General features: G+C 38.8%; 2 protein-coding genes across 2 annotated transcripts in view; one reads left to right on the forward strand and one right to left on the reverse strand.

The window, feature by feature from the left end:
* Nucleotides 1-3,116: 3,116 nt before the first annotated feature.
* Nucleotides 3,117-27,321, forward strand: part of aldoab (aldolase a, fructose-bisphosphate, b) — a 29,476-nt gene continuing 5,271 nt past the window's right edge. The window contains exons 1-18 of the mRNA XM_035957064.2: nt 3,117-3,187; nt 4,022-4,042; nt 4,253-4,415; nt 4,594-4,862; nt 4,973-5,118; nt 6,462-6,786; nt 6,923-7,085; nt 7,178-7,446; nt 7,931-8,076; nt 8,163-8,487; nt 8,624-8,786; nt 8,879-9,147; nt 9,259-9,404; nt 9,491-9,803; nt 9,921-10,092; nt 10,183-10,448; nt 10,579-10,688; nt 10,802-10,826. Of these exons, the coding sequence (XP_035812957.2) occupies nt 3,133-3,187; nt 4,022-4,042; nt 4,253-4,415; nt 4,594-4,862; nt 4,973-5,118; nt 6,462-6,786; nt 6,923-7,085; nt 7,178-7,446; nt 7,931-8,076; nt 8,163-8,487; nt 8,624-8,786; nt 8,879-9,147; nt 9,259-9,404; nt 9,491-9,803; nt 9,921-10,092; nt 10,183-10,448; nt 10,579-10,688; nt 10,802-10,826 (3,346 nt within the window). The 5' untranslated portion in view covers nt 3,117-3,132. The remainder of the gene's footprint in view (nt 3,188-4,021; nt 4,043-4,252; nt 4,416-4,593; nt 4,863-4,972; nt 5,119-6,461; nt 6,787-6,922; nt 7,086-7,177; nt 7,447-7,930; nt 8,077-8,162; nt 8,488-8,623; nt 8,787-8,878; nt 9,148-9,258; nt 9,405-9,490; nt 9,804-9,920; nt 10,093-10,182; nt 10,449-10,578; nt 10,689-10,801; nt 10,827-27,321) is intronic.
* Nucleotides 11,430-25,488, reverse strand: LOC111581578 (integrin alpha-X-like). Its single transcript, XM_023289804.3, has 30 exons — nt 25,318-25,488; nt 23,897-23,999; nt 23,607-23,695; nt 23,118-23,194; nt 21,712-21,826; nt 21,367-21,494; nt 21,107-21,252; nt 20,565-20,715; nt 20,125-20,275; nt 19,902-19,975; nt 19,622-19,742; nt 18,213-18,349; nt 17,940-18,092; nt 17,624-17,836; nt 17,362-17,495; nt 16,935-17,077; nt 16,698-16,852; nt 16,401-16,526; nt 16,108-16,181; nt 14,437-14,578; nt 14,249-14,347; nt 14,077-14,156; nt 13,905-13,991; nt 13,696-13,765; nt 13,501-13,599; nt 13,344-13,427; nt 13,129-13,239; nt 12,893-13,006; nt 12,699-12,809; nt 11,430-12,493 (listed from the first exon to the last, which is right to left on the reverse strand). The coding sequence occupies exons 1-30, from the start codon at nt 25,352-25,354 to the stop codon at nt 12,401-12,403; spliced, it is 3,417 nt and encodes a 1,138-aa protein (XP_023145572.2). The 5' UTR covers nt 25,355-25,488; the 3' UTR covers nt 11,430-12,400.

Here is a 27,321-nt window from a genome sequence, read left to right on the forward strand (position 1 = left end):
AAAAGTGTCAAATTTGCAGACTGAAGTTGTGAACAATAAAGTGTCCACATGTGCAGGTCTAAATAGCTAACCCTCATCTATTATTGTTGTTGCTTTTAATCTTTTCTGATTTAATCTTAGTCTTCCTCTCCTCTTTTTTTCAACTATTGTGCTTTATCACACGTCAGTCCCTCAGGTAATTATTTACTCTTTCTCTTATCCATTTCACACAGTTTGCTTCCTCGTGGAGAAGTTTTCCATTAAATGCTGTTATTTTTTTGGAAAACCTGTGACTTTTTCAGTTGTCATATTTCATCTGTCATGTTCACCATGACAAGGCTGTGACAAATAATGACCAGACACAATATTTTGACTTTAGCATTCTTTCCTTCTGATAAAACAAGGTACAACTGTGAGCACAAAGGTTGCATTTTGCATTTCACAGCACTGGAAATAAACTAAGTAAACCTATCCTTGATGTCTTTAATATTTCATATGTGCAATGGCTTATAATTCCTCAGAAATACTTAATAAACCTCCAGATTTAAATTACTCATCAAATGCATGAGGCACTTTGTAATGTTTGCCATAAGACTGACAAGTGACATCATGTGAGATCAAGAAAGCTCGGAAAATATGATTCCCCAACATGATTTAGTTCTTTATTTTGAAACGTCAAGGCTAAAACTGTCTCCTTTTTCTATATTAATACTTTCTTAAACACAATGTATAGCTGTGTCGTAATCCAGGGGCCCTTCAAACAACACATCCTACAAAGAACATGTCTATGAAAGATGCAAAGCTCCAACCCAGTGTTGTTAAACAGACACTCTGGCCTTTGAAGGATCTCCTGTTTTCATCACCCACTGTTCCCACCCTTACCTTTGCGTCTCAGAGCGCCACTCCTCATGTCGAGCAACGTGACGGCCGAAGTTGACATTTGGCACAAAAGCTGAGACCTTAGTCGGTTTGACAAGATGGAACTGGAAATTTTGATTATAACTTTTGTATTTTACCATATGCAAGAGGAAATGGAGATGACCCAATACTTCTGTTAAAAAGTGCAATCTTTGATCATCAAAGTTTCACCTGTGAAGTCCACTATATTCTCAAAAATCTAACAATTTCTGACTCATAGTGAGTCTTGGAATAAGTTGAGCAATGAAGGAATCAACCCACTGGATGCTACAGGGCCCAAGTAAAGATACATATTTTGAGGAGTCTTTGAAATGAGCCAGTAATCGTATTGCCCCTGAGACAGATTTGATCTTTAAAGTCCTCGAATTAGGACAGAGTATAGAGGGGCTTTACGTTCTTTGATTGTCATGCGGGTTTGCGACATGCTTTATGTTACTTCACTCATGAGTGCTGAGCGATGGACGCGCAACAGGTAGGGCTGGTCTGAATAGCAGTTTCTGGCCTCCGGATATTCGGGCCCTATTAATGACGAATATCCGTGATGAAGAGCTAATCAGTGTTATTCACTTCACCTGTCAGTGGTCATAGTGTTATGTCTGATCAGTGTATGTAGATTATATAAATGTGGACATTCATGGATGTAAGCTGCAGCTGAACTGCACTAGTAAGCAGACGTGTACAACTATATTGCGGTAATTCTAGTTTGAATAATTCAACAACCAGAAACGCTACAGCAGCAGGATTATTTGCATATAAATTCTATGAAAATGGAGTATGTTGTGCATTTATACTTTATTAGTATTGTTGTCTGTTATTGTTATTTTACTGAGCGACCTTTTAAACTGGCTTTGTTCTAAATATAGTAGCTCGCTTGCTAAAATGAGTGTATTTTATGGTTGTGACCTCCTATGGGAACAAACGCAATACGTTTCACCAAGAACAGTAGAAAAATGTTAACCAAGCAAACAGCATCCTGTGTGGTTTTGAAATGTTATGTAACAGCATTTGAAAAGGCCTTTCTCCTCTCTGTCAAAATGTATATCTGGACATGTACACAAAAAATGATCGATTAGGCGTAAAGGTTGCCGTCATAATAGGTGCTTGTCTGGTTTTCTTCTTTGTTACATGAGACTTGTCATCAGTGTGTCAGAAAAGCTATTTGTCACTGGTTTAAATTCCTTACCTTTGCGCAGTGGTTGCGTGTGTTTCTAGAAAAGATAAGGACGGTGGTTGTCAGTGATGAGTGGTAGAGTCAAGATGTTCATGGAAATGTTTCAGTATACAGTATCTACGAGTGACGTACTTTGACATATTTGCCTATATGTGTGGACAGAAGCGACAATACAGCAGTTGATCCTCCTGAATTCCTGCCCAGCAAACCCCATAACTGACATCTGATAATTATTATTTTCAATTATGTTTGATTATGCTGCCACTAGTTTGTATTATGAGTCAGATCATTTGTGTGATTTGATAACTAGGATGTAAGCACGCATTTAATCAATCAACTGACCATATTCTGAATATATTCCCTTTAATCTGATTAGAAACGTGAGCAATTAGTGTATTTTTAAAAAGGTAGTCATGTGTAGATGCCTCAACATCCTGTCAAATCATGACAGCACAGTGATTACTGTAATCCTCAAGATACCAGTGATGTAACGAGGAGGTGTTTTGTCACTGAAATACCATTCAGAGTCTATGTTTGACCCACGGACAATGACAGCAGACTCTTTTGTGTAACTTTGTAAAAAAAAAATAAATAAAAAAAAAGTTCCACTGCAGAGTGTTTCCCAACTGTGGGACATGTTAAGTATTTGCACCTTCTCACATTGTATTTGCAAATGGCCACACCTTCGAAATGCATGCAACAATACATATTTTACTATGAAAAGGGCAAAATTCCACAATGAAAACCACAATCAAGTTTAAATCAAGATAAGTAAAATAAAATTCTTCAGATTTCCTCCACACCATCTTTCTTCTAGTTGTCTATTTAGCCAGTTACCTTCAACATACCTTTAATTCTTGCTTTTAAAAGACTTACTGTGTAATGATACTGGACTACTTTAACCTTTGTCCCAAAAATTCATGCAAAAGGCACAAGGAAACAGTTGACTTCGTTGACTATGGGGTGCCTTATGGGAGGGGCAGATCTCGTGGTTGGGGACAGGTACAACAAAGTATATAAAGAGTGACACACAAGAACTGTGCACAATGGCACAAAGTCACACAATGGCTTTGAGGAGAAGGATGTTCGTTTTGACTCTGGTGAATCTTCTGTATGCTGGTGAGTCACTAATTAGTTAGAAATACAGACTTAGTGGGATGCAAATTTCCTTATAATTGAGTTTAGTGCATAAAGAACTGAAGTACTAGAGACTGGATTTTTAGATTCTTATCCATCACACACAATCATTGAAATATTTCATTGAACTATCTGTGGAAAAATTCAACAGATAGTTGGAAAAAGCAGAAAAACTGCGTTCCTTAGAAAAATTGGTTCTGTTGTGAAGGCAGAAAATGGTCACACCAAGTAGCACTTTTACTGCATTTTTACTGAAAATTAGAGGCGTTATGGCAACTAATTAACATTTGCAATTTTGACTGGTTGAATCCAAAATTGGTAACTGAATAACTTTGACTGTACATGAATTATTTTTAAAAAACAATAGAAAATTAGTATTTTTAATTGGTTCACCACCTTATTGTTAAAAGGGGACTATATTTTTTTCCTGCTTTTAGTATGTTTGCGAGTATTTAGGTCTGTTATTATTTTAGTTATCTATCTATCCATCCATCCATTATCTACACACCGCTTAATCTCCATTAGGGTCACAGGGGGCTGGAGTCTATCCCAGCTGACTCGGGTGAAGGCAGGGGACACCTGGACAGGTCACCAGTCTATCACAGGGCTACATATACAAATCAGGGATCCTCTAGCTGTAAGGTGACAGTGCTAACCACTGAGCCACTGTGCAGCCCTATTAATATTATTACTATTAGTCGTAGTAGTAGTAGTAGTATTACTTGCTGGTAAAACAAAAATATATAGATCCACTCAAAACTTAAGCCTGCTTACTTATTTATGTAAATGTAATATTGCTCTTTGTCTCTTTTCCAGAAACACATGCTCAACTTGATGGTAAGTCAAAATAAGAATTTCTCTACTTTCATTTAAAGTGCTACAGTTTAATATTGAGATCTGGAACAAAGCATTGAATCAACTAGTCAAGTGTCTATCCCAAAAAAACATTTTACACAGAATTTTAAGTAATTCATTGAATTTGTTTTTATTGACTTTATCTTGACTTCTGTTGCCTCTCATGTTTACTCCAACTCATCTCTCTTTCAGTATGTGGCACTGCTCCACTCAACACCAGGATAGTTGGAGGTGAAGATGCTCCAGCTGGAAGTTGGCCCTGGCAGGCCAGTCTGCAGAGATTTGGCAGCCATGTCTGTGGTGGTTCCCTCATCAACAAAGAGTTTGTGCTGTCAGCTGCTCATTGCTTCTCTAGGTGAGTGGAACAAACTAGTGTTTATTATAAATCCAGGCAGATGTATGACAAATATTTGGCGTGATATCAGATTGGAGATGCTGAATATCGAAATTGCTGACATTCCTTAACTACTTTATCCAGGCAAATATTATCAGACTGACTCTTATAACTGTTTCATGTTATATTTAACCTTCAGCTCAGATCCAGATGGTTGGACTGTTGTGTTAGGTCGGCAAAACCTGCAGGGTGAAGATCCAAATGAAGCATCCAGAAGTGTTGCTGAAGTAATCTTATATCCAAGCTACGATAGCGACACCAGCGACAATGACATTGCTCTGCTCAGACTCTCCTCACCAGTCCAGGTCACAGACTACATCAGACCTGTGTGTCTGGCAGCAAGTGACAGTGTGTTCAACAACGGCACTGATAGCTGGATCACTGGCTGGGGTGCAGTTGCAGAGGATGGTGAGTCTGATTCTTGCTGCTCATCAGGTTTTGTGTACTTTAGTGTTTATTTGTCCTGACATCTGTTGGTTTATGTGTGAATTTTCTCTCATCTTCATCTTTCTCCTTAGTGTGGTTACCATCCCCTGAAACTCTACAGGAAGTGGAGGTGCCAGTTGTGGGAAACAGACAGTGTAACTGTCTGAATGGAGTCGGCACAATCACAGACAACATGATCTGTGCTGGTGTTCTGGCAGGAGGCAAAGACTCATGTCAGGTAGGCTGTTTGGTCTAACTACACTTTCATTTTTTTAAAGTACAGTTGTCAAATCAGGACACCACAAAAATACTTATCTCAGAGAAATTGATTATTAATATTTCAGATTTAATATTAACAAAATATATCAACATCTTGAACCACACATACAAAACAAAATGGAAGTAAATAGATAGAGGACTACAGTTTGGCAATGAAAGTATGAACCAGGGAAGCAAACTGAGTAATGGCTGTAGTCTTCGCTGAAATGAGCTCAGATAAACAGTGATCATTTCTGAATCCCTTTGCAACTGAAACTTCAATAGTAATTTTCAAATTCATTCATTTATCTGAAAGAATAGCTGTGATACTCACCCATCATAAATGCCCATAGCAACAAGGAAAAGTGACCCCACAAAGAAAAGTCGTCCAGTTGCATTCCAGTGACCATCTTATATACAGAATGTTTTGGGGCATCTAACCAGTCTTGGATATGCTAGTTACACTTCCCATGAATGGAGACCAGTTACTTCCAGAACTGACTTTAAAATCATTCCTTAAATATCTATATCTGAGGTTCTGATGCCCAGCTGATTGAAATAAGATCAAACATGCCAGCAAACTGTCTCTCATGGTTACTGAAATAATAATAAAAAGTTTAAGCATGCATATGAACTGTATATTTTAGTTGAAAATAATGCTAAAATAGTACCTTTTGAAATATTGAAACTGGAAGCATACACATTTAAATAATAACGGAAATAAGACGTTTGAAGCATGTACCTTCTCTCTCTGAGAGTAGATGTGAGAGGGGAAAGTATGTGTTTGCAGTATTCATTTAATACAGGTTCTGTGTGGTCACTGAGTGTCTGAGATTGCTGAGTGCAGGTTTTGGGTGTCCATTACAGTTGCATCAGATTAATTTTAAGCATTGCAATTTATACTGATTTACAAAAGTTAAGAGAAAAGGGCAGTCCTGCTGCTAAGAAAAGTTCTGGGAAGTTTTAGAATGAACATTCTGAAACCCCATCAGTTCTTCTGAGACATTTGAGACGTCTTGTGTGGTCTCTAAGCGAGTGATAAAGTGTCTTTTGGCTGTTAACTTCCATACGGTTTGCTACCTGGTGCCAAGGGTAGATGTTTCCTTTGAGTTAAAGTTTTGGTCACTTGTCCTCTCAAATGGTCTCTTACCAAATTAACAGTGATGACAAAGAGTCCTTGCATTGTGTTAGAACATGGTCTGGAATACATCATGCAATAACCTGTTTCTCTGTTCCTTGGTATGCTGCAGCTGTTTCACTTAGTTTGTCACCTGGTGGTAATGTGTTTGTCAAATTCTCAGTGTGTCCTCTGCATGTTCTCAGGGAGACTCAGGAGGTCCAATGGTGAATCAGCAAGGCTCTGTGTGGGTCCAGTCTGGAGTTGTTAGTTTTGGTTTTGGCTGTGCTCGACCCAATCTGCCAGGAGTCTATGCCAGAGTGTCCCGTTACCAAACCTGGATCAACTCCCACATCATCTCTGATAAACCAGGCTTTGTCCAGTTCACATCCAGTGGGCTGGATGCTGACAGCAGCTACAACTGTCCTGGCCTGCCACCTCCTGTTGTTATTCCTACTGATAGTACTGCTACTGGGACTGAAGAACCAACCGCAACCACAGATTCAACATCTTCTGTATCAAGTGCAGAATGTAAGTGTCATGACTGATGCAAACGTTTTCTAGTACAATACAGTCCTGTACCTGGTTAATGAAACCAATGAACAATGACCAAACTTTAGCAACGATTTCAAAAATTCTCTATTTCTTTCCATCTCCAATTTTGCAGTGTGTGGCATCACTCCTCTGAACACCAGGATAGTTGGAGGTGAAGATGCTCCAGCTGGAAGTTGGCCCTGGCAGGCCAGTCTGCAGAGATTTGGCAGCCATGTCTGTGGTGGTTCCCTCATCAACAGAGAGTGGGTGATGTCTGCTGCTCACTGCTTCTCCAGGTAGGACATTAATACTTGGTATTACCATCAGAATTAAAGGGAATACCGTTTTCCTGAAATCAGTGTCTCTTGTCTGATTTTTTTTTCTCCAGTCCAAGTACAAATGGATGGGAGATTTCTCTTGGACGTCAGAACCTGCAGGGTGAAAACCCAAACGAAGTGTCCAGAACTGTCAACAAGATCATTTTGCATCCAAGCTACGATAGCGACACCAGCGACAATGACATTGCTCTGCTCAGACTCTCCTCACCAGTCCAGTTCACAGACTACATCAGACCTGTGTGTCTGGCAGCAAGTGACAGTGTGTTCAACAACGGCACTGATAGCTGGATCACTGGCTGGGGTGCAGTCCAGGAGGGAGGTGAGTCTGATTGTTGTCGCTCATTAGGTTTGGTTAAGCTTTGTCTTCAGATATTTTGCAGTCTTTGAGTTTTACAAACCACATTAAGACCATTGCAAAGTCAGCTTACTGTTGCCTGAAAAATATTTCCAGGGTTAAAGGACTTATGTCTCAGCAGATCCTTGACAACCTGGTCCATGCATTTATCTTCGGTCGATTAGATTACTGTAACAGTGTCTTTACAGGTCTGACTAATCTGTCTTTTCATGAGTTTTCATTTCTTTGTTGTATTATCATGAAATTTTAGGTTAATTTTTGTCCTTAAATTATGTTTAGTTTGATGATTTTAATGCATGCTTGTAATGTCTACCTTTTAAATGATCTTTGTAATTAATTTCTTTGCCATTGTAAAGACTCTCAATTGCCTTGTGCCTGAATTGTGTTATTTAAATAAACTTGCCTTGCTTTTGTGTTAAATGACTTCTGTTTTCTTCTTTGTCCTTAGTGTGGTTACCATCCCCTGAAACTCTACAGGAAGTGGAGGTGCCAGTTGTGGGAAACAGACAGTGTAACTGTCTGAATGGAATCGGCAGAATCACAGACAACATGATCTGTGCTGGTGTTCTGGCAGGAGGCAAAGACTCATGTCAGGTAACTGCTTCATTTCATTCATCACTTGATGGGAAATACATTCAGGAGTTTGTCAAATTCTCAATGTGTCCTCTGCATGTTCTCAGGGAGACTCAGGAGGTCCAATGGTGAATCAGCAGGGCTCTGTGTGGGTCCAGTCTGGAGTTGTTAGTTTTGGTTTTGGCTGTGCTCGACCCAATCTGCCAGGAGTCTATGCCAGAGTGTCCCGTTACCAGACCTGGATCAACTCCCACATCATCTCTGATAAACCAGGCTTTGTCCAGTTCACATCCAGTGGGCTGGATGCTGACAGCAGCTACACCTGTCCTGGCCTGCCACCTCCTGTTGTTATTCCTACTGATAGTACTGCTACTGGGACTGAAGAACCAACCGCAACTACAGATTCAACATCTTCTGTATCAAGTGCAGAATGTAAGTGTCATGACTGACGCAAACGTTTTCTAGTACAATTCAATCCTGTACCTGGTTAATGAAACCAATGAACAATGACCAAACTTTAGCAACGATTTCAAAAATTCTCTATTTCTTTCCATCTCCAATTTTGCAGTGTGTGGCATCACTCCTCTGAACACCAGGATAGTTGGAGGTGAAGATGCTCCAGCTGGAAGTTGGCCCTGGCAGGCCAGTCTGCAGAGATTTGGCAGCCATGTCTGTGGTGGTTCCCTCATCAACAGAGAATGGGTGATGTCTGCTGCTCACTGCTTCTCCAGGTAGGACATTAATACTTGGTATTACCATCAGAATTAAAGGGAATACTGTTTTCCTGAAATCAGTGTCTCTTGTCTGATTTTTTTTTCTCCAGTCCAAGTACAAATGGATGGGAGATTTCTCTTGGTCGTCAGAACCTGCAGGGTGAAAACCCAAACGAAGTGTCCAGAACTGTCAACAAGATCATTTTGCATCCAAGCTACGATAGCGACACCAGCGACAATGACATTGCTCTGCTCAGACTCTCCTCACCAGTCCAGTTCACAGACTACATCAGACCTGTGTGTCTGGCAGCAAGTGACAGTGTGTTCAACAACGGCACTGATAGCTGGATCACTGGCTGGGGTGCAGTCCAGGAGGGAGGTGAGTCTGATTGTTGTCGCTCATTAGGTTTTGTTAAGCTTTGTCTTCATGTGTCCTGTCATCTTTTAGCTTTTGTATTAAGTGCCTCCCATTTTTCTTCTTTCTCTTTAGTGTGGTTACCATCCCCTGAAACTCTACAGGAAGTGGAGGTGCCAGTTGTGGGAAACAGACAGTGTAACTGTCTGAATGGAGTCGGCACAATCACAGACAACATGATCTGTGCTGGTGTTCTGGCAGGAGGCAAAGACTCATGTCAGGTAACTGCTTCATTTCATTCATCACTTGATGGGAAATGTGTTCAGGAGTTTGTCAAATTCTCAATGTGTCCTCTGCATGTTCTCAGGGAGACTCAGGAGGTCCAATGGTGAATCAGCAAGGCTCTGTGTGGGTCCAGTCTGGAGTTGTTAGTTTTGGTTTTGGCTGTGCTCGACCCAATCTGCCAGGAGTCTATGCCAGAGTGTCCCGTTACCAAACCTGGATCAACTCCCACATCATCTCTGATAAACCAGGCTTTGTCCAGTTCACCTCCAGTGGGCTGGATGCTGACAGCAGCTACACCTGTCCTGGCCTGCCACTTTCCACAACAGTTTCACCCACAACACCATCCACTCCTTCTCCTCCTACTTCTCCTATTACTCCTCCAGCAACTCCTTCAAGTTAGTGTCACTCATATTTCCAACCTTTTCACTTTCTGATGACAACATATGAATGACTTAGGTTTTCCATTTCAGTCTTTTTTCTGCATTTCTAAACCTTTCACTCTTCTGATCTAGGGCCAGTTTGTGGCAAAGCTCCTCTGAACAGTCGTGTTGTAGGTGATCGTGGCATTGTCACTGGAGGAACCTGGCCCTGGATGGCGAGTCTCTACAAAAATGGGGTCTACACATGTGGAGGAACTTTAATTGCTAACAAATTTGTGCTCACCACTGCCCTGTGCTTCTCTACGTAAGTACTTATGTAGCATGTGTGTCTTTTTATAAAACACAATAAGAACTGAAGCTCTGCTTCTAAAGTTACCTCCCATCCTCCTGACAGTTCCAATCCTGATGTCCGTGAGTGGAGAGTGTCTGTGGGTCAGCGACTTGTGAACGGATTTGATGAATTTGAGATGTCTTTGGGTGTTGTACGCATTATATTGAGTAAATTGCCTGGGTTCAATATTGCACTGCTGGAACTGGGAGAACGCGTCAACTTCAGTAATTATATCCAGCCTGCATGTTTGGACGTTAACAATGTCAGATCCTTCCCTGTTGGGACTCCGTGTTGGGTGGCAGGCTGGGGCACTGGCAGCAAGAACAGAGGTAAGGGTTTATCAAGGTTTTCTGTTGCTCTTACAACATGCAAAATATGTGTGGATCCTTCATAATTGCCTCATTGCAGATTGATGATTCACAGAAACTATATTCATGTGAATAAATGTGATTCTTGTAGACATTGGTAAAGCTGGTTCAACTCTTCGAGATCTTGAAACTCAAGTGGCAAGTTGTGGGAATGCTTCTGACACAGAGAACATTTGCACTTCCATCATGGACCTTCAACAGGTAAAAAATAACGGATCCCATCTACTGGTTTTTCTCTCACAGTTTTGGTCCAGAAACTTTCAGACTGGTAGTGTTGGAATCTCTCTGATGATTCATCTGTTTTGTATCCACAGGGAGATCAAGGTAGCCCTCTGCTGTGTAAGTCAGACTCATCATGGTTCCAAGTAGCTGTCGTAACAATAAGTAGAAGTAAATCAGGTCGTGCAGATGTCCAGGTCTTTGAAAAAGCTTCAAAATTTGCTTCAGTGGTAAAGGAGACGGTTGGCGACATCCCCTCCCCTGAAACTGTAGCAGGAAATTCCCCAGGTTTCTCCATTTCGTTATTCCTGTCTTTCACTGTCCCCATTACCTTGATGTTCCTGTTGCTTTGAGCTGCTTGAAATAGTCTCATATTGCAGTGAAATTGCAATTAAATGCACTTACAACACTCAGGTCAAACTAAAGAGCATCTTCATATGAGGCACTTCCAATGAAGTTTACATTTTCATAACTATAAATAGTATGTTTTAGTGATGTCATACTTTTCTATAAACTATACAGGAAAACGTTTTTATTTGAATCTGTTTTATTGAATATCGTTAAATTAAGGACAGCATTTATATTATTTGTTCTGTCACATCTCATTATACTCATATTGTGCCTTTTTTGCCTTGCTGCCTCCTACTGTCATTTATTAGGGTATATGTTCACATACAATGTCATTTTATTCACTTACATAATAAATATTGATGAAGCATGAAATGAATTACACATTTCATAATTTATTTCTTAACAAGGCAGTTCACATTGTCAACAGTAGTAATATAGCTTTTTTTTTTTTTTTAGCAAGTTAGCAACTTTAAGCATTTTTAAAATCTTTACAGTACATGATGTGATAAAAACTAGAATATAACAGATCATACTGTACAGAATTTCTTCTATGGTACATTTAATTGTTTGATGGAATTTCTAAAAATTAATGCAACGTTTGTGTAAACAGAAATTCAGAAATGTATCACTGTCAACCAGCAAAAGATGGTTTATAAAATATACATTCTAAAGCTCCTACCACATTACAACACCTGTCTGGTCACTTAGGCTGAATTCAAAAACATTGCAGATGTGCACTACATGTGCAGAGTGCAAACTTTATGCTCAATATAATTCATGAAATTCTCTTTACAGCTTACTACAAAGCAAATTACTGAATGTCTATTCTATAAAAGAGGGATTCCCAACCTTTTGTTGTATTGTGAACCAATGATGGGAGCAGTTGATTGGCAACTGTTTTTTCTCTGCTCACACTATTTTATTTGAATATTTTTTAAGCTCTTGAAAGCTAAAACTTTGAAGTATTCACTCTGTATTTCAAGTACGCCCTAAAAAGGAAAATAACATTGATACCTAAAGTTCATTTGTGACCCCCAGGTTGGGAACCTCTGTTCCAGATAATAATGAATGACTATGCGAGGGAGGGATTTCACATGCAAACAAGCTGTATTTTAGGACAACAAATCAAAACTGGTAGCACAGAACTATGTTCACTCCTATAAATGTCAAGATGTTCATTTCAGATGAAAAACCCTCAACACTGGTACAAAATAACCAATGAGAGATAACAGTGCCACCAGAGATGTGTGGCTGGCTTTGCTTTGATGTCAGCACCAGCCAGCTGGTATAACGGATCTAAAAAAAGCTGACATCTGTGAGATATCAACAGTTTTTTTTGGTTTTTATTCTGGTGCCTGTCCGTCAGTCCCTGGATCCGCTCCATCTTCTGCATTTTCTTTAATCATGTCTTGGTATTTACTCTTGAAAAATCCAGCCTGAGAGAATAGAAAAAGTATATATATTACTTAAAACTGCTGAAATCAGAGTCACATCATACAGAAATGAAAGGAACCAAAGCAGATATGACAAAAACTGTTCATTACGTATTTGAAAATGAAAAGTCACTGCTAATATATATTTTGCCATAGAGCTATCCTTCCCTGTCTAATGAACTGAAAAAGTGTACGAACGTTGCCCCACCTTATACAAGCCAGCAGTGAGTATAGCCAGGAAAGCCAATCCTCCCAGGGAGCCTCCAACAATCTCTTTGGTGAAATCTGGTTCAGGATACACCTCGACCTCTGTCTCAATCTGAGAGAGAAGGTCACAGGATGTGGATGAAACTGAAGCTCTTTTATAACACAAATTAATTAGAGAGTCCAGTGTGTACTCACTTTGCGAACAGGTGGATTGTTATTAGACCCTGTTGAAAAGAAGATGTACTGGTTTGTGTCGTACTCCAGACTGGCTGTGCTGGTCAGCAGGAATTTTGCAGATTCAAGTCCAATCTGAGAATAAAAAAACGGTTGTGTGAGCCTTTTAATTAGATTTTTTTTTTGTGTTGTTAGATGTGACAAGAAAATGATTGCCTTAGAAAATTTCAGACCATGTCTCAATGCAGCACAATTACCTGCTCAATCCATCCTGAACTAATGTTGGCAGAGATTGTGTATGTCTTAGTATCCAGTCTTCCCATGAATCTAGTGCACTTGAACACTCTACACCTGGCTACAGAGCAGTCCTGTGGGGGAATGGAGAAAACGGAATTCAAAGAAAGCCATAGTGTAATTTCTAAATGTAAAATTAGGTTAAATTTCAACAGATAAATTGTAGAGGCATACTTACCACCACCTTAGTTTTCTGTATCTGAGCAACAAAGTCTCGGACAACAGGTTCTTCATCATTTTTTTCTCTGTCGCAATCTGGAATCTGAGAATGAGCCCATTTTTGTCAGTTTGACTCATTCAATCTAGACGTTTATGGGATCAGCAACATATATTACCTGCAAGCTGTTCAAATCCGCCCAAATGTCTTTACCATTGAGCTTAACTGGAACCCTGATCACCACAGTGAAATTCAGCGCCCTGATGTCATTTGTAACCTAAGAAAAAGGAGAAAAGATAATTAAACATTGAGATCAAGTCTGAATCAAGGTAGCTCAGCATTAATACTATTATTACATGAAGTAAAATGTTACCTTAATTGGCTGCAGGACTGGCTTCTGCAAATCATTCTTTCCAAAGCTGAAATTGTTGTAGCTGAGGGAGCTAAGCAGACATTTCGAACATTTATTAGATGTAAGGAAATGGCACTTTATTACTATTATATACTATTTATCACTATATACTACAGATGACTATTACTTTTTTATATGGTTTCTTTTGCTTCAGCTAGGATCACACAAACCTTTCGATCGTAACAAATATGCTGTATTTCACATTAATCCTTCTCTTTTTGTAGAGTTCACTTTTACGGTCATGCTCCTTATTTCCACTGAAAGAAGAAAGTGAAAATAATCATATATGTCATAATAGATCTGTTGCACAAATGAGGCGTGCCTGTAGCAGATGAACAGTACCTGCTGGCGTTGGCAGTGATGTAGATTCTTTCATCAAGTTGACTGTTGGTTTCAATCCCATAGGAGACAACGAATAAAGCCTAAAGAAAATGAAATGAGTGAGAGCAATCAGACTGTCTCCTGTTTGACTTAGTGGTCTGTGCAGCAGCAAGGAGACAAACAACCAACAAACCTTAGTGTTGCTCTTGAAAATAGGCTTGTCAACGGTGCAGTCTGTCTTTCCAACCACTAAACCATCCTCACTGTCCAAGGATCTGCACTCAATTCTTCCCTTTATTAAAAAAAAAACATGATAAATTACTGCTGTGTGGTTTTGGAGAGCACAGATTAACTATAACAGATTTGATCCTGATGTCTTACCTGAAGTATTGTGAACTTCCTGTAAGAGATCCCAGCCGGGTATGTGAGCGTAACCAGGCTGTTGTAGGAGTTTTCTCCACGGTTCTCCACTGAGACTGTGACATTCAAGAGCTCATCAATGCCCACTTTAACCTCTAAGGCGCTGACAGATTATGAGGAAGGACAAGAATGAAGGTTGACGCCACAGACAATGTGATACAAGATTACTTTGAAATGAACTCTGACATGGTCACAGTGGAAATGCTAACAAGCTGATAAGAGGTCAGTATATTGACTGTGGTCACTAGCTTAAGTTAGCATGCCAACATTTTATAATAGCAAAAAATGCAAAGAACCATGGAGGCTGTCATCAGTTTTACAGGTATTGGTTGCAGACCAACAAAAAATTACAAATAAAATTGCCCTGCTGATGATGCTGCATGAAAAAGTAAAAGTCCAGTGTGCAGTATTTATGGGGATATATTGGTTGTAATTGGTAATGTAATCACCTGAAAATAGTAGCACAATGGAGATTTCTATCTTTTGCTGGGTTTTAATATATTTTTCTGCTAACACTATTTACTTTGCTTATTTAATATATTAACTGTATATAAATTAATGATGTTTAGGGCAAGGAGAGTCTTGTTAGTGGAGGGGTTTGACAAAACCTTGTTTCATGCCACTTATCCAGGTTGCTTTCTCCTGACTAGATTCTTGCTTGTGTTGTATCTACTCTCAGGTGTAATTTGCTTTGGATTAAAGAGCCTCCAAAATGAAACTATAGAATTGTGGAAAACCATAAGAGACTAGACCTCAACTCGTTTCCCCTCAGCTGGAAGCTGTATGAAAGACAAACCTCCATGTGAGTTGAAATTTTATTTATCTTTTTATCATTGGTTCTTTTCTTTGGGAAGCAAGAATTCATTGCACCAAATTACTCTAATGGGCACTTGTTCTGTCTGAATTTAGCTTTTGTCAAATTTCCCCAACAAATTATTCTTTGGTTACTTTAGAATTTGCCCTTTATATCTACAGGGTTAAATGGAGTCCACCATGTTGGCAAAACTGATGATAGATACCCTTTTATATTTGAAGTGGCCACAGTAGGCTCTCTGAAAGGCTGGGAAGGGAAGGGCGATGTAAGAGTTGTTCAACTTGTTGCAATATAAAACCTCACTGCTAGAGGCCACTAAATCCTATATACTGCACATTTAAGACATAACCAGACAATTCACCCTGAAGGAACACCAATGTATTTACTGAATGTCAGTGCGATTTATCAGATACGTAGCTGAAGAAGTAAAGCAGCAACTAGAACCATAAATTGGCATCAAAGGGGATGATCTCAGAGTAAATCTTTGTATTTCATCCATTGGAAACCAGGATTGTGTGCACTAAATTCTCTGGTAATCCATGAAACAGTAGTCCACTATTTTAGTCTGGACCAAAGTGCTGGACCGAGGATGTGATCCATAGAGCCACACCACTAACAGGGTTAAACACAAAGCACAGGAGAGTTTGGGTTTTGGGTATCAGTCCAGCAAGTAAGAGTTTCTCACACTATATATTAAATCTCTTCCACTGTAGTATCTTACACACTGAGAAAGACTGAGCAAATAACATAGTTTGTTGATTTTGAAAAGTAAAATGCATCCACACATTCAAAGCTTCACTTTTGTAACTTGACCTCACCTGGAGAAGTTGAAATCCACTTTCAGGTTATCTACACATTTGTCATCCATGCCGCAGTTGATCTCAAACCCAATCTGTGGAAGACAATGTGAAACAAAATGTATTTGTTCAGAAAGTCTAAGTGAAATCACATTTGAACAATAGTTGAGTTACAGGATGACTTCTGGAGATGTCATAGCATAGCATAGCGTAGCATACATACACAATATTCGATCATGTGCCAGCCATGGAATCAATTCATAAAGACAAGGCTTTGCTGTTCAGGTCGCCAGGTGTCTCTGAAGGTTACTTACAGGATGAAAGGTTGTTGTTTGAGCCTGCTGAGCAAGACTTGGTCTGAGATTTGTGTTAGAGGGCAAACCATCAAATGTGAATCTGACCTCATTGGAAAGTTCATTGAGAGCATCTTCTGGACAAGCCTGCAAGCAGGGGGCATTATTATTAAAGAGCATTTCTTAAGGTTCAAGGGGGTTAGTTTGTATTCACAGTTAGAGGACTCTTAAAAACAAAATAGGAGTCAGACATGTTTTATTGGCCAAGTGAACTTTTGTTAATTGTACTAAGTCTTGCTGGTGTGATTGGGTTTTTACCTCAATGAGGAAGTTCACAAGGGTGCACTTTTGCGACCTTAAGTCAACAGTAAGGGATCTGGCCTCTGTTTGTTGTTTGTCGCTGATGTACGCTCGGTTATTTGGCGGCTTGCGAGTGGCGTCCAGCGTGAAAATAAACTCAATCCTTGCTTGAGCTGAAATAGGTTAGAGTTTCAGGAAACTGTTACAAATGTTCACTGAATTTAAATGGAAGAACAGGTGAGGAGAATGAGGAACCTGTGTCTACTGTAGAGAATCTGGTCATGGTGAAGCAGATTGTAGCTTCACCGTTCAGAGGCTGTGTGCAGTCTGGATTCTGAGTGGGGATCTGGGTTGGGTTGAATGCCACCTCAGCTTCTACCAGTACAATAGGCCTTGACCTGAGAAAGGATGTAGTAGGAAGATACATGTCAGCAAGCATTGATTCTGGGGTTAATAATCCAACAGAATAACAAACTGACACCTTTCTGACTACCTAATGGAATCCATGAATTAGCGACCACCACTAACTACATACTTGTTGAAGCTTTTTTTTGGACTGTATACACTGCAGAGCTATATTTAAAAAAAACCATATGGTTCTATGTAAATACAGCAAGTTTACAAATGAACAAAAATTGCAGGATTACAGTAGGCAACAGTAATGCATTTCATCATATCTCACCTGAGTAAGACAACTGTGCCCATTGAACCCACCGCTAAGTCAGGCAGTCGGTCACCACTCCGGTCGAAAGACAACTGACTGATCGACCTGCCGAAGAACTTCAGTCCTGACTGGACTTCAGAGGCAGCTATTCTCTGCGTAAATGGAAATATGATATTTTATATAATCATTTTGCAAGCTGCATAGCTCTCGTGCAAAAACATGAGACTTTACACAGCTGACGGTGTTCAGTCTTGTCTGTGAGTTCCTGAAAGTTGCTCACCTGTGAATAAGCAGGATTGATTCTTAATCCTCCTTCACCGTGAAATATGTAGATGCTGCCTTGACCTTCGTTCTCCAAAGGTGCTCCAACTGCCAAGTCACTGAATCCATCTGTGTTCAGATCAGGTAGCACAGCGAGAGAAGACCCAAACCTTCCTTTGTCAGATTCATCTCCTCTTAGGAATAATGGAGCATCAAACTGACACTCGACTTTCTGGTGAAAATACAGGAATGAAATTGAATGCGTCAAGCTCAATGAAAAGTAGACAAAAACCAGATAGGTGCATTTAGTTTCACTAGATATAACTGCCATTTACCAAACGAGCTACCGGTACTGTGCAAACATAAACTCTTCCCTCTCTGTTGGGTTCCTTGTACATTGGGGCAGATATGAGGACTAGGTCAGAGTAGCCGTCAGAATTCAGATCCATGGCACAAACTTCGGCCCCAAAATATTCACCGCTCTGAAACTGTGTAAGCAACAAATCAGCATTGAAAAGATAAACATAGGCAGGATGGTTTAATTGAAGAAACTAATTGTAATGTGATTAAAGTTGTCCCTCAGAACCATCTGTCTGCGTTGTACGTACCTGCCATGGATAGGGATCAATCTTCTGGCGTAAGCTTTCTCTGTAAACAACCACTGCAATTCCTCTGTGCTCGTATCTCGGAGCACCAACAACTGTCAGGAGGCCGTCCCTGGTTTTAACAGCTGCCATGGAGTAACCTACAGTTTAACAGTTAAGAGGTCGAGGCAGAAGAGAAAAAATATTACAATATACAAAAGTTTAGCCAATGTAGACAGGTTGTGTGTTTGTTTTGCCAATGTTTTTTAGTGTTATTTAATTTTTAAAAATAATTATCTCTGTAGGGAACAACCAAATGTTCCATAAAGAATCCTAAATTCTATTGCCTTGTGTCCACTGCATGCCTTTACATTGTTGTTCCCTAAACATATTTATAAGCTATTGCAGTTTCTCAATCTAAATTGTTTTAGAATTCTGCTTGTGTCAACTAAATCCAACTGTGATGACTGATTTACTATTCCAGTGTATGTGTGTATTTTTTTAGGGTTTTTTTAGGGGGGCCTTTTTCGGCTTTATTGACAGGACAGCAGTGAGAGAGAGACAGGAAAGTGGGGAGAAGAATAGGGAAAGGAGCTGCTCAACCTGTTGAGTTGCTGGGGCACCCCTATTCCAGTGTATTTTGGAGAAGGGAAATGGAATATTTTATGTTTAAAAAATACAGACCGTCGTGGTGTTTCAAACTCCCTATTCCGCCTTGGCATTTTTCCACTTTTCCAAAATGATTAATGTGTTTTTCAAAACTTGGATGAAGTGTTGCACTAGAGCTGTAGAAATACCAAGTGTCTGGAGATGACATGCGTTCTGAATTGGTGATGTATAAATTGAATTGAACTGAGCTGAGCTGAAATGAATGGAATTAATTAACTGAATTAATTGAACTGAAATGAACTAAAACAGACTGAATTGAGCTGAATTAATTTAACTGAACTGCATTAAACGGAATGAAATGAATTATACTGAGCTGAACTGAACTGGGGCTGCACAGTGGGTTGGTGATTAACACTTTCACCTTGCAGCTACAAGATCCCTGGTTCGCGTTCTAGCCTTCCTGGGATCTTTCTGCATGGAGTTTGCATGTTCTCCCTGTGCATGTGTGGGTTTTGTCCGGGTTCTCCGGCTTCCTCTCACAGTCCTAAAACATGCTGAGGTGAATTGGTGATCCTAGATTGTCTGTAGGTGTAAATGCGAGTGTGATTGTTTGTCTGCATATGTAGCTCTATGATAGACTGCCGATCTGTCCAGGTGTCCCCTGCCTTCACCCTAAGTCAGCTGGGATAGACTCCAGCCCCCCCGTGACCCTAGTGAGAATGAAGCGGTGTATAGATAATGGATGAATTGAACTGACTAAATTGAATTAAATATACATAATCACACATGTAAATGCTGGTTTGTTCTTGCTGTAATATTCTTACCGAGATAACTGTCAGGCTTCATAGATTCAGGCTCAAATGAGTTAATTCTGTTGCCTGCTCTTGAATATTGCGTGTAGCCTCCCTTCCACTGGTTTGCACCAACAATAGCCATCTGAATCCCCTGCAAAATAGACAGAAGTGCAAAATCTATTTGTTTGGTGCAAAACCTCAGGCAAATAAAAAGCTCCGTTTTCACGTCTGATTATGAGATCATGAGTCTGTTTTCCTAAGAATACAATACTGTACATAGCCCATTGAGTTTCCAGAGTTTTTTTGTTACCCCTGGGACATAAGTTGCACTGAATCCCTCTTGAGACATTTCCATTTTCAGTGATTCTCCACCGCTTTGCGATCCTGTAACAGCAAAGTAAATGAGGATTTAGAGGGAGACGCAATAAAAGAATCACAATTTGCAAGTTCATGTTTAGACTGTAGAGTTGAAACTATTGTTTTCTGATTGACATTAACAGGAATTTCAACAGCAATGAAGTTTGCATTTGTACCTTCGATAGCGAAGATGCTGTCCTGCAAAGTCTGTCTTATTATTTCGAGGGCGTCAAAACTTTCCACTTGAAACACGTGTTTTGCCGTGGGAGAAGATGCAATGGTGTCCAGTTCATTTCTTGCATTCGGATCATGAAATGCGCTCCCCACCTAAGGTCATTGAAAAAAGCATGTTGTACAGACTCTGTTCACGTAATGTGAATGTAATGTAATATATTACTGAGCTTATTCACATGTACAGACTAACGTGATGCTGTAAAAGGGTTTATACACATCAACTTTTGTAGTAGAAAAACAGGCTTACATTTGGATTGAGATTTTTAAAATAGAACTTAGAGATTTGACCTTCGGACAGTATCATGTGACCCTGCAGTCTCAAAACTGGCAGAAATGCAATGCCAGTATAAAACTACCTTATACATAAAACCAGACTACTCACCCCAATAGCAAATCGAACTATTTTTTTCCTTTCAGCTAATCGTGCTGCAATTGGCAATCTGTTCCGGTCATGAGATGCTCCATCAGTGATGACGATCAAGATCTTCTTCACGTTTGATCTGGAACCTCTTTGTGGTACAAAAACCGTATTGCTGTCAAATGAAAAATTGAATTTCAGTGCAACTTTCTTTCACAGTATATTTTTTCACCTTACAAGGTTAACTGCATGATTGATTCTATAATATTTAAAGATGTTTTTATTGTATTATCTATCAATATCGCAGAAATGTTTGTACTGCGCTGGATGTTTGCAGCTTGTGTTTCTGAAAATCTGAGCAATTTATCTCAGTAATACAAGTATAATTTTACAAATTGAGCCACTTTTACATCAGACCTTGTTTGGGGTTTTCTCATCCACTTCACGCAGTGTATAGTGTGCTCAAATTCATTGTAAATTAAAGACGGAGTGTCCAGATAGAAAATCAGCATGACAATTACAATGTCAGTGATTTAGCTCATTAGTAATATCATGGCAGCACTTACACGACATATTCAATGGCCTTAGCTGTGTAAGTTGTTTCCCTGTGTTGAAATATCATATCAATGTTGTCCTCCCAATTTCTATTTGAGAAAAAATTATCAAAGTAATAATGGACCTCAGGTCCACTGGAGAACTGGGAAATTGAAAACTGAAAGAAAGGAAAGAAAAATGATCACAAACATTTAACAAATTTCCTTTTGTCTTTTTGAGGTAAAATACATTGAAATTGTGGCGTTATTTTACAAATGTGCTGTAGTTTCACCTGCGTGTCTCCTGACAGAAATGACCGGACCAGTTTTTTCACAAAATCCTTCATTGTTTGAAAATCTTCTGCAGAAACGCTGCCTGAACCATCCAAAAGGAAGGCAATGTCTGCTTTTGTTCTGCACTCTGTCAAAGCGATGAGTCAGAAATGAGTTTTATCAATTAATCACACCATGCAACAAATGGATTCAGTGCTTTTCAACAAACTGACAGATCCAAGGATCTAATGATGTGCATGTGTGCATGTGTGTGTGTGTGTGTGTGTGTGTGTGTGTGTGTGTGTGTGCGTGTGTGTGTGTGTAATGACATATGAATGTTTTGTACAAACTCAACAAACAGTTACCTTCAAGAGAAGAAGGCATAGGAGACCCAAATCTGTTCTGGCTGGATATCTGAAAGCAGACACCGTTATACATGGTGATACTTTTGCAGTCCTTAGGGATGGTTGGGCCACATGCCTGAAAACAAACAAAGGTTTAATTCTGACTAAGAGGTTCATTATTTTCTGTCCCTTCAACATTTTCAAGATGCAAAAATTGGGTTTTCACCGCTGCAAACAGGATAACAGATTTGTATATGGGTCATTATATAATTGCAGGACTTTTTGTATCATAGTTGACATTTTTGCTGTTTTCAGGCCTAAAATCAACATGGACGCCTAGAACCAAACACCACATGGCATTTTTACAGAAAGATTCTTCTAAAATATATACAATTGAATAAAATTGAAATTGAAAGTTATTTATAAAGATATTCATTATGACATTATAATGATGTTATGATTAAATGCTCTTTATGATTTCAATCTACTGTATAACTGTGACTGGGAACTCATATAACCCAGTGTACCCAGTAAATTTCCATGATTTAACTTTGACTATGAAAATATAACAAGTTGATCCTGCAAGCAGCCGGTTGAAACTGGCTGCTCAGAAACTGATAATACCAATGTAACTTGTTTAAATGCCTGCTTAAAAACTAAACTATTTCCACCTATTGCCAGTCACTCATTCAGACTCTGCTCTGTTCAAGTGATTCCTTGGCAAGTAAAACTTTGCTTTGACTTGAGAGACGACTCTGAGCATTAATTTGGAGAAGTCAGGACTCCACTGAAGAATTTTCCTGACAATATTGTAGTAAACCTGTTGACATGCGATAAATCCACACTTGACTCACTCACTACTTTATATTAAATAACTCAGAAAGCCTTGGAGTCTTTAAAGTCTTTTCTCCAGGAGGAAATGACATCATGTGGAACAGGTCATGTGATCTGGAAGTAACACATTTCATGAGAGGTGTTTTTGTAACAGGTAACTTAGTTGAAAGTGATTTCTCAGAAAGATACAATTTCTTATTTTCCATATATAATTTGATATATTGTTGAAAAAGAAATATCTGTCATGACGATCTCAACTTAATGAAAAGAATACAATCAAAATTATTTTTGAATAAGCTCATTTTATGATTGTTTATCTAATTAGAGGTTGGTTGTTATTAAATTTGGAAGGTTATTTAGTTGACATTTTAGTGATATCCAATCATTTTTTATTAAGTGATTGTTTCCATAATAAATAATTATGGAATTTGTACAGACATGATCATAATGAACATAAAAAACATTTATTTATTTTTTTACTTTTAATAAAAATGTATGCAAGATATATCCCATGGACTTCAAAAGACCCTCAGTTATATATTGACCCATATGATGTCTGCACTGATGTTGATATCTGCAGTTCACCAACTCACTATAGTGTCTTGTGTGGCAGGATCACTTTTCATTGTCAAACCGAGGGACATATTGACTGCAGCATTTGGCCCTGCAACTAAAGCATTAAAGTCTTGTTAAAACATTCATGAAAACACTTCAGGGCAGCAAGAGAACAGTGATTACTACAAACCACCAGAAGTAAAACACTTTCCAAATGTTAGCAGCATGATGATTTAAATTCCCAAATACTTTTAACAGGACTGAACATAAAACACAATTCAGCCCTAAAAACGTAAAAATAAAAGAAGCTTCAGCAGTAGCAATCTCATTTAACTGCAAGTCAGGATCATTTTTAAGTGTCAAAACTAGTGTTTTTCTGAGATATATGAGTATCTATCACCTGAGCCATACAAGGTCGAGTCCCAAGATTTGTTAATGAACTCCTAGAAAATACTTTTTTAAATTTTTACCATCTTTACTGTCTTAGGAGATCATATGAAGATATTTAGAAATGAACGCTTTCCTACCTATGTTTCGGCAGTTATCGTTGGTGCAGCTATATATTTGGCCCCTTCCATTTTCTGAATACTGTGCAAGTGGGGCGCTTATGAGCAAACTGAGGAAATGAAACCAGAACAAAAAACATATCTGGTCAGCACAGTGCAGAGAAATAAACCCCATATGTTCCAGTTTAGAGGTCCTGTCATGTGTAGACATCACAGAGATAAAAGCTGAGGGAAAAAAAAGCTTACGTAGCAGATAGATGTCGTGTAGTTTTAAACCCACTTTCAACACAACAACGCACACTGTCACTTACTCTGATTGTCTTTGCACCACCTGGTAGCCAAAACCTGCAGCAGGGTTCCTCAGGGTCTTCCAAGCCGCAGGATCAATATTGTAACAAAGTGCAACTTGAAACACTGAGGAAGGAGAGTTATTTGTCTTGTTTAAAGTCACTTAGTGTGTGATGATTTTGCGTTTGCAGCACCTTTGTTATAACCGTGTGCGTTTTTTCAGCTTATATGTTGCTTTCATTCTAGACTGTTGCACTGTGAACTGTGGTCTGCCACATGCCTTTGATAGGCACCACCAGGGAGCACCAAAGTCAGAAATGTTCAAATTCTGAACACAGCGGCTCATTGCGGCTGAAAAAACACATTCTCAAGGTTCCGTTCTGTATTCAGCCTTTCTGTGCTTGTTGGTCTCTGTTGTATTTCCTGGATTTGGCAGAAGCAAAATACTAAAGAAAATATACTCTTTTTTTTTTTTTTTAACAACAGCAGGTAAAAGATCATTCTTCTGTGCAATTATTCTGTATTGTTATTCTGTACAAGAATTTCCTTCAGAATAAATGAAAATTTGTCTTATCTTATTTCCTGACACTGACTAAAATTATACGAATTACAACAAAGTGTTATTATTTGACACTTTGGTTTCCTGTACATTTAAGTAAGTGAAATGCTGTTATGTGATAGTTTTGTTATCATAGACAAAAAATATGAAATGATACTATGAGAGACTCACAGGTTCATCTTTTTTTTTCACCAGTGCAGTTTCAGTTTAGTCACTGTGGCTTTTAGGGCTTCAACAGCAGTTACAGAAAATACTCTCACAGATCTCCCTCCAGTTATTTAGTTTTTGTCAAACATTTCTCATGTATTTTAACGCAGTCTTAGATGTGTAGCAAGTCATTAGGTAGATCTGGAAGAAAATTAAGCCACCAAATACATAAAAGGAAGCTATAAAGGTAGTGTAAGTGGGACTTTTAAGTGGTAGTATTAATTATAACGTTCAAAAAGTTATAATGAAGACAAAACCTCCACTCTCCTGCAGCCCTTCACCACACGAGTGGGTAGCAATTTAGGCTCAATTGCACAGATGGTTATGTGTCCAGGTTCAAGTATTTAGTTTAGTTGTTGTTTCTGAAGCACATTTTCACTCAAAGCATTTAAATAATCTCATTAAAAATCCCAGAGGACTGTAGAGTAAAGATGTTTTCACAGTCAAGACTTATTAAGCTGGTCACTTCTTTAGGCAGGCAGTTTGATTTACAGAAGAAAATGATCTCAAAATGTTTTATTAATTTGTATTATTAATATTGTGGTCATTAATCTATTAGCCCTGATGTTTTTGTTTAAATGCCACAAATAACAATGCTTTAAGACTGTAAAAGAAACAGCTGCCAAAAATGTAAATAACATCATATTATCAAAGCAAGGTACAAACTCACTGTCTTACCTGACAGGATCAGTGTGGCAGTAATTATCCAGTCCATTGTGTTACTCCTATGAATTAAAGTATGATGCGCCCTCGAAGCTCCAACAAATGCATTTAGAAACTATGTGAAGTAACTAAACTACTCCCACTTCTGCAAGTGTCAAAAGGCAGATGTTGACAGCAGAATGCAGAAATCATTCAGTGGCAGCTCAGAGTCAAGGCAGTCGGTTAGAGGAGGGATTAAAATACGGCTGTTTTAATCAGCACACTCTCTGTTGCCACTTGATTGCACAAACCATTGGTGTTGTTTAGTTTTGCTCAGGTGCTTTAAGAAACTTAAAAAGGACAGATGTGAATTGTTATTTAATTAGCAGAAGTACACAATGTCTTAGTTCATTTCAGGCTAACCAGATGAGAGTATGTGAAAAATAACGACAGAAAACAAAACTTTATCTCTAACTTGATCTCTTGCTGACACATGCAGAGATAAATTCTGTGTTGAGTAAAAGGAAGCAGGTTTTAAGACGGTGAGTCAAACTCTAGATAGTATTCCTTGCAACAAAAAGACTTACCGACAATACAATATAAGATATATTTACTGATGGGAATGCTGATAAAAATAGTTTCCTGGAAGTTTGTCTTCTTCCCAGACTGGTGGGCGAAATAGGAAGTGAATATTTTTGTTGTGAAATCTGAATTATCAGCTCTTCTAAGCTTCCTCATGATTAAAAAAAATGCTTAAAATAAATAGTTTCATTTCTCCTTTTCTTGACTTCCTCAACACTGCATCATTCCATCTCTTTGTCACAACATTAGATAATGTGCCAGTTTTGTAAGTGGCAGCCTGTCTGACTTGGTAGAATAGCATTGGATTCAACATGTGGCCACTTCATGTCTAGCGTTACCGAAATAACACTGAATATGTTCTATTCAAGTTTTCTTTCTGTATTATGTTGCTATGTGTCTAAATAAACAAACAGAGGAGCATTTCAGCTAAGTGGATAGATATCTAGTATAATTACAATGTGAACACTAGGAATAGTTTGCTTCATTTAAAAAAAAACAAAAAAAAAACCTTACTTGCCTTTTGCTATTTGAGACAAAAACTGTGTGTTACAGTTTATATTGTGCTGTTGGAAAGTGAAGTTGTTGGTTTTAGTGCTTTTTTACATTTAATAATGGCCAAATTAATTTGTCTTTTTTGACTAGAATTTCCTGAAAAAGTGTCTTTTATGTCAAAGCTGACATTTGATCTGAGCTTTTTTCAGCTGTGTTTCTTTCTTTGCCACCCTCCCATAAAGCTTGGACTGGTGAAGAACAGGCAACAGTTGCTGTATGTGTGCACAGTCTCTCCCATGTCAGGCACCGAAGCTTGAAACATCCTTAGAGGAGTCATAGGTGTCTTGATGACCTCGTAGTTTTTCTGGATGGCCTACTCTAGGCAGGATTGTGCTGTACTTCTTCCATTTCTTAATGATAGATTTAAGGGATATTCATTAACTTGGAAATTGTCTTTAATCAATTCTCTCACTTTTACTTTTCAAAAACCTTTTAACAGAGTTGCTTGGAGTGTTTTTGTTGTTGTTTTTTTTGCCTTTGTGGTGTAGTGATAGCCAATAGTATTAATGCACAAATAACTGAACCTTCCACATTATCTTGTCTTTATACTACAACTATTTGAGACACAGACTGCACTCAGTGACATATTTTTCAATTAATCTGTTTTCATTTTGACACAGAAGTCTTTTTTGTTGTTGTTTTTGGACACACACATATATATCTATGAATATATTTAGGAACTCTGCCTGTCTGATAGGTGATAAACCAAGTGGCTCTACTGCTAGTATGTTCTCCTCTGCTCAGGAAGTGAGCTTTTTTTTGAACTTCTGCTCCGAGGAGATAAAAACTACTTTTTGTCAGCACAACCCAACGCTCTTACTGCCTCCACCATGCAAAATTTGACATCTTTGATTTCTTGTCTGAATGAGAGAACCCTTAACAGGCCCAAAGTGTTATACAACTAGA

The sequence above is a fragment of the Amphiprion ocellaris genome, chromosome 18, assembly GCF_022539595.1.
Source record: "Amphiprion ocellaris isolate individual 3 ecotype Okinawa chromosome 18, ASM2253959v1, whole genome shotgun sequence".
Lineage (NCBI taxonomy): Eukaryota > Metazoa > Chordata > Actinopteri > Pomacentridae > Amphiprion > Amphiprion ocellaris.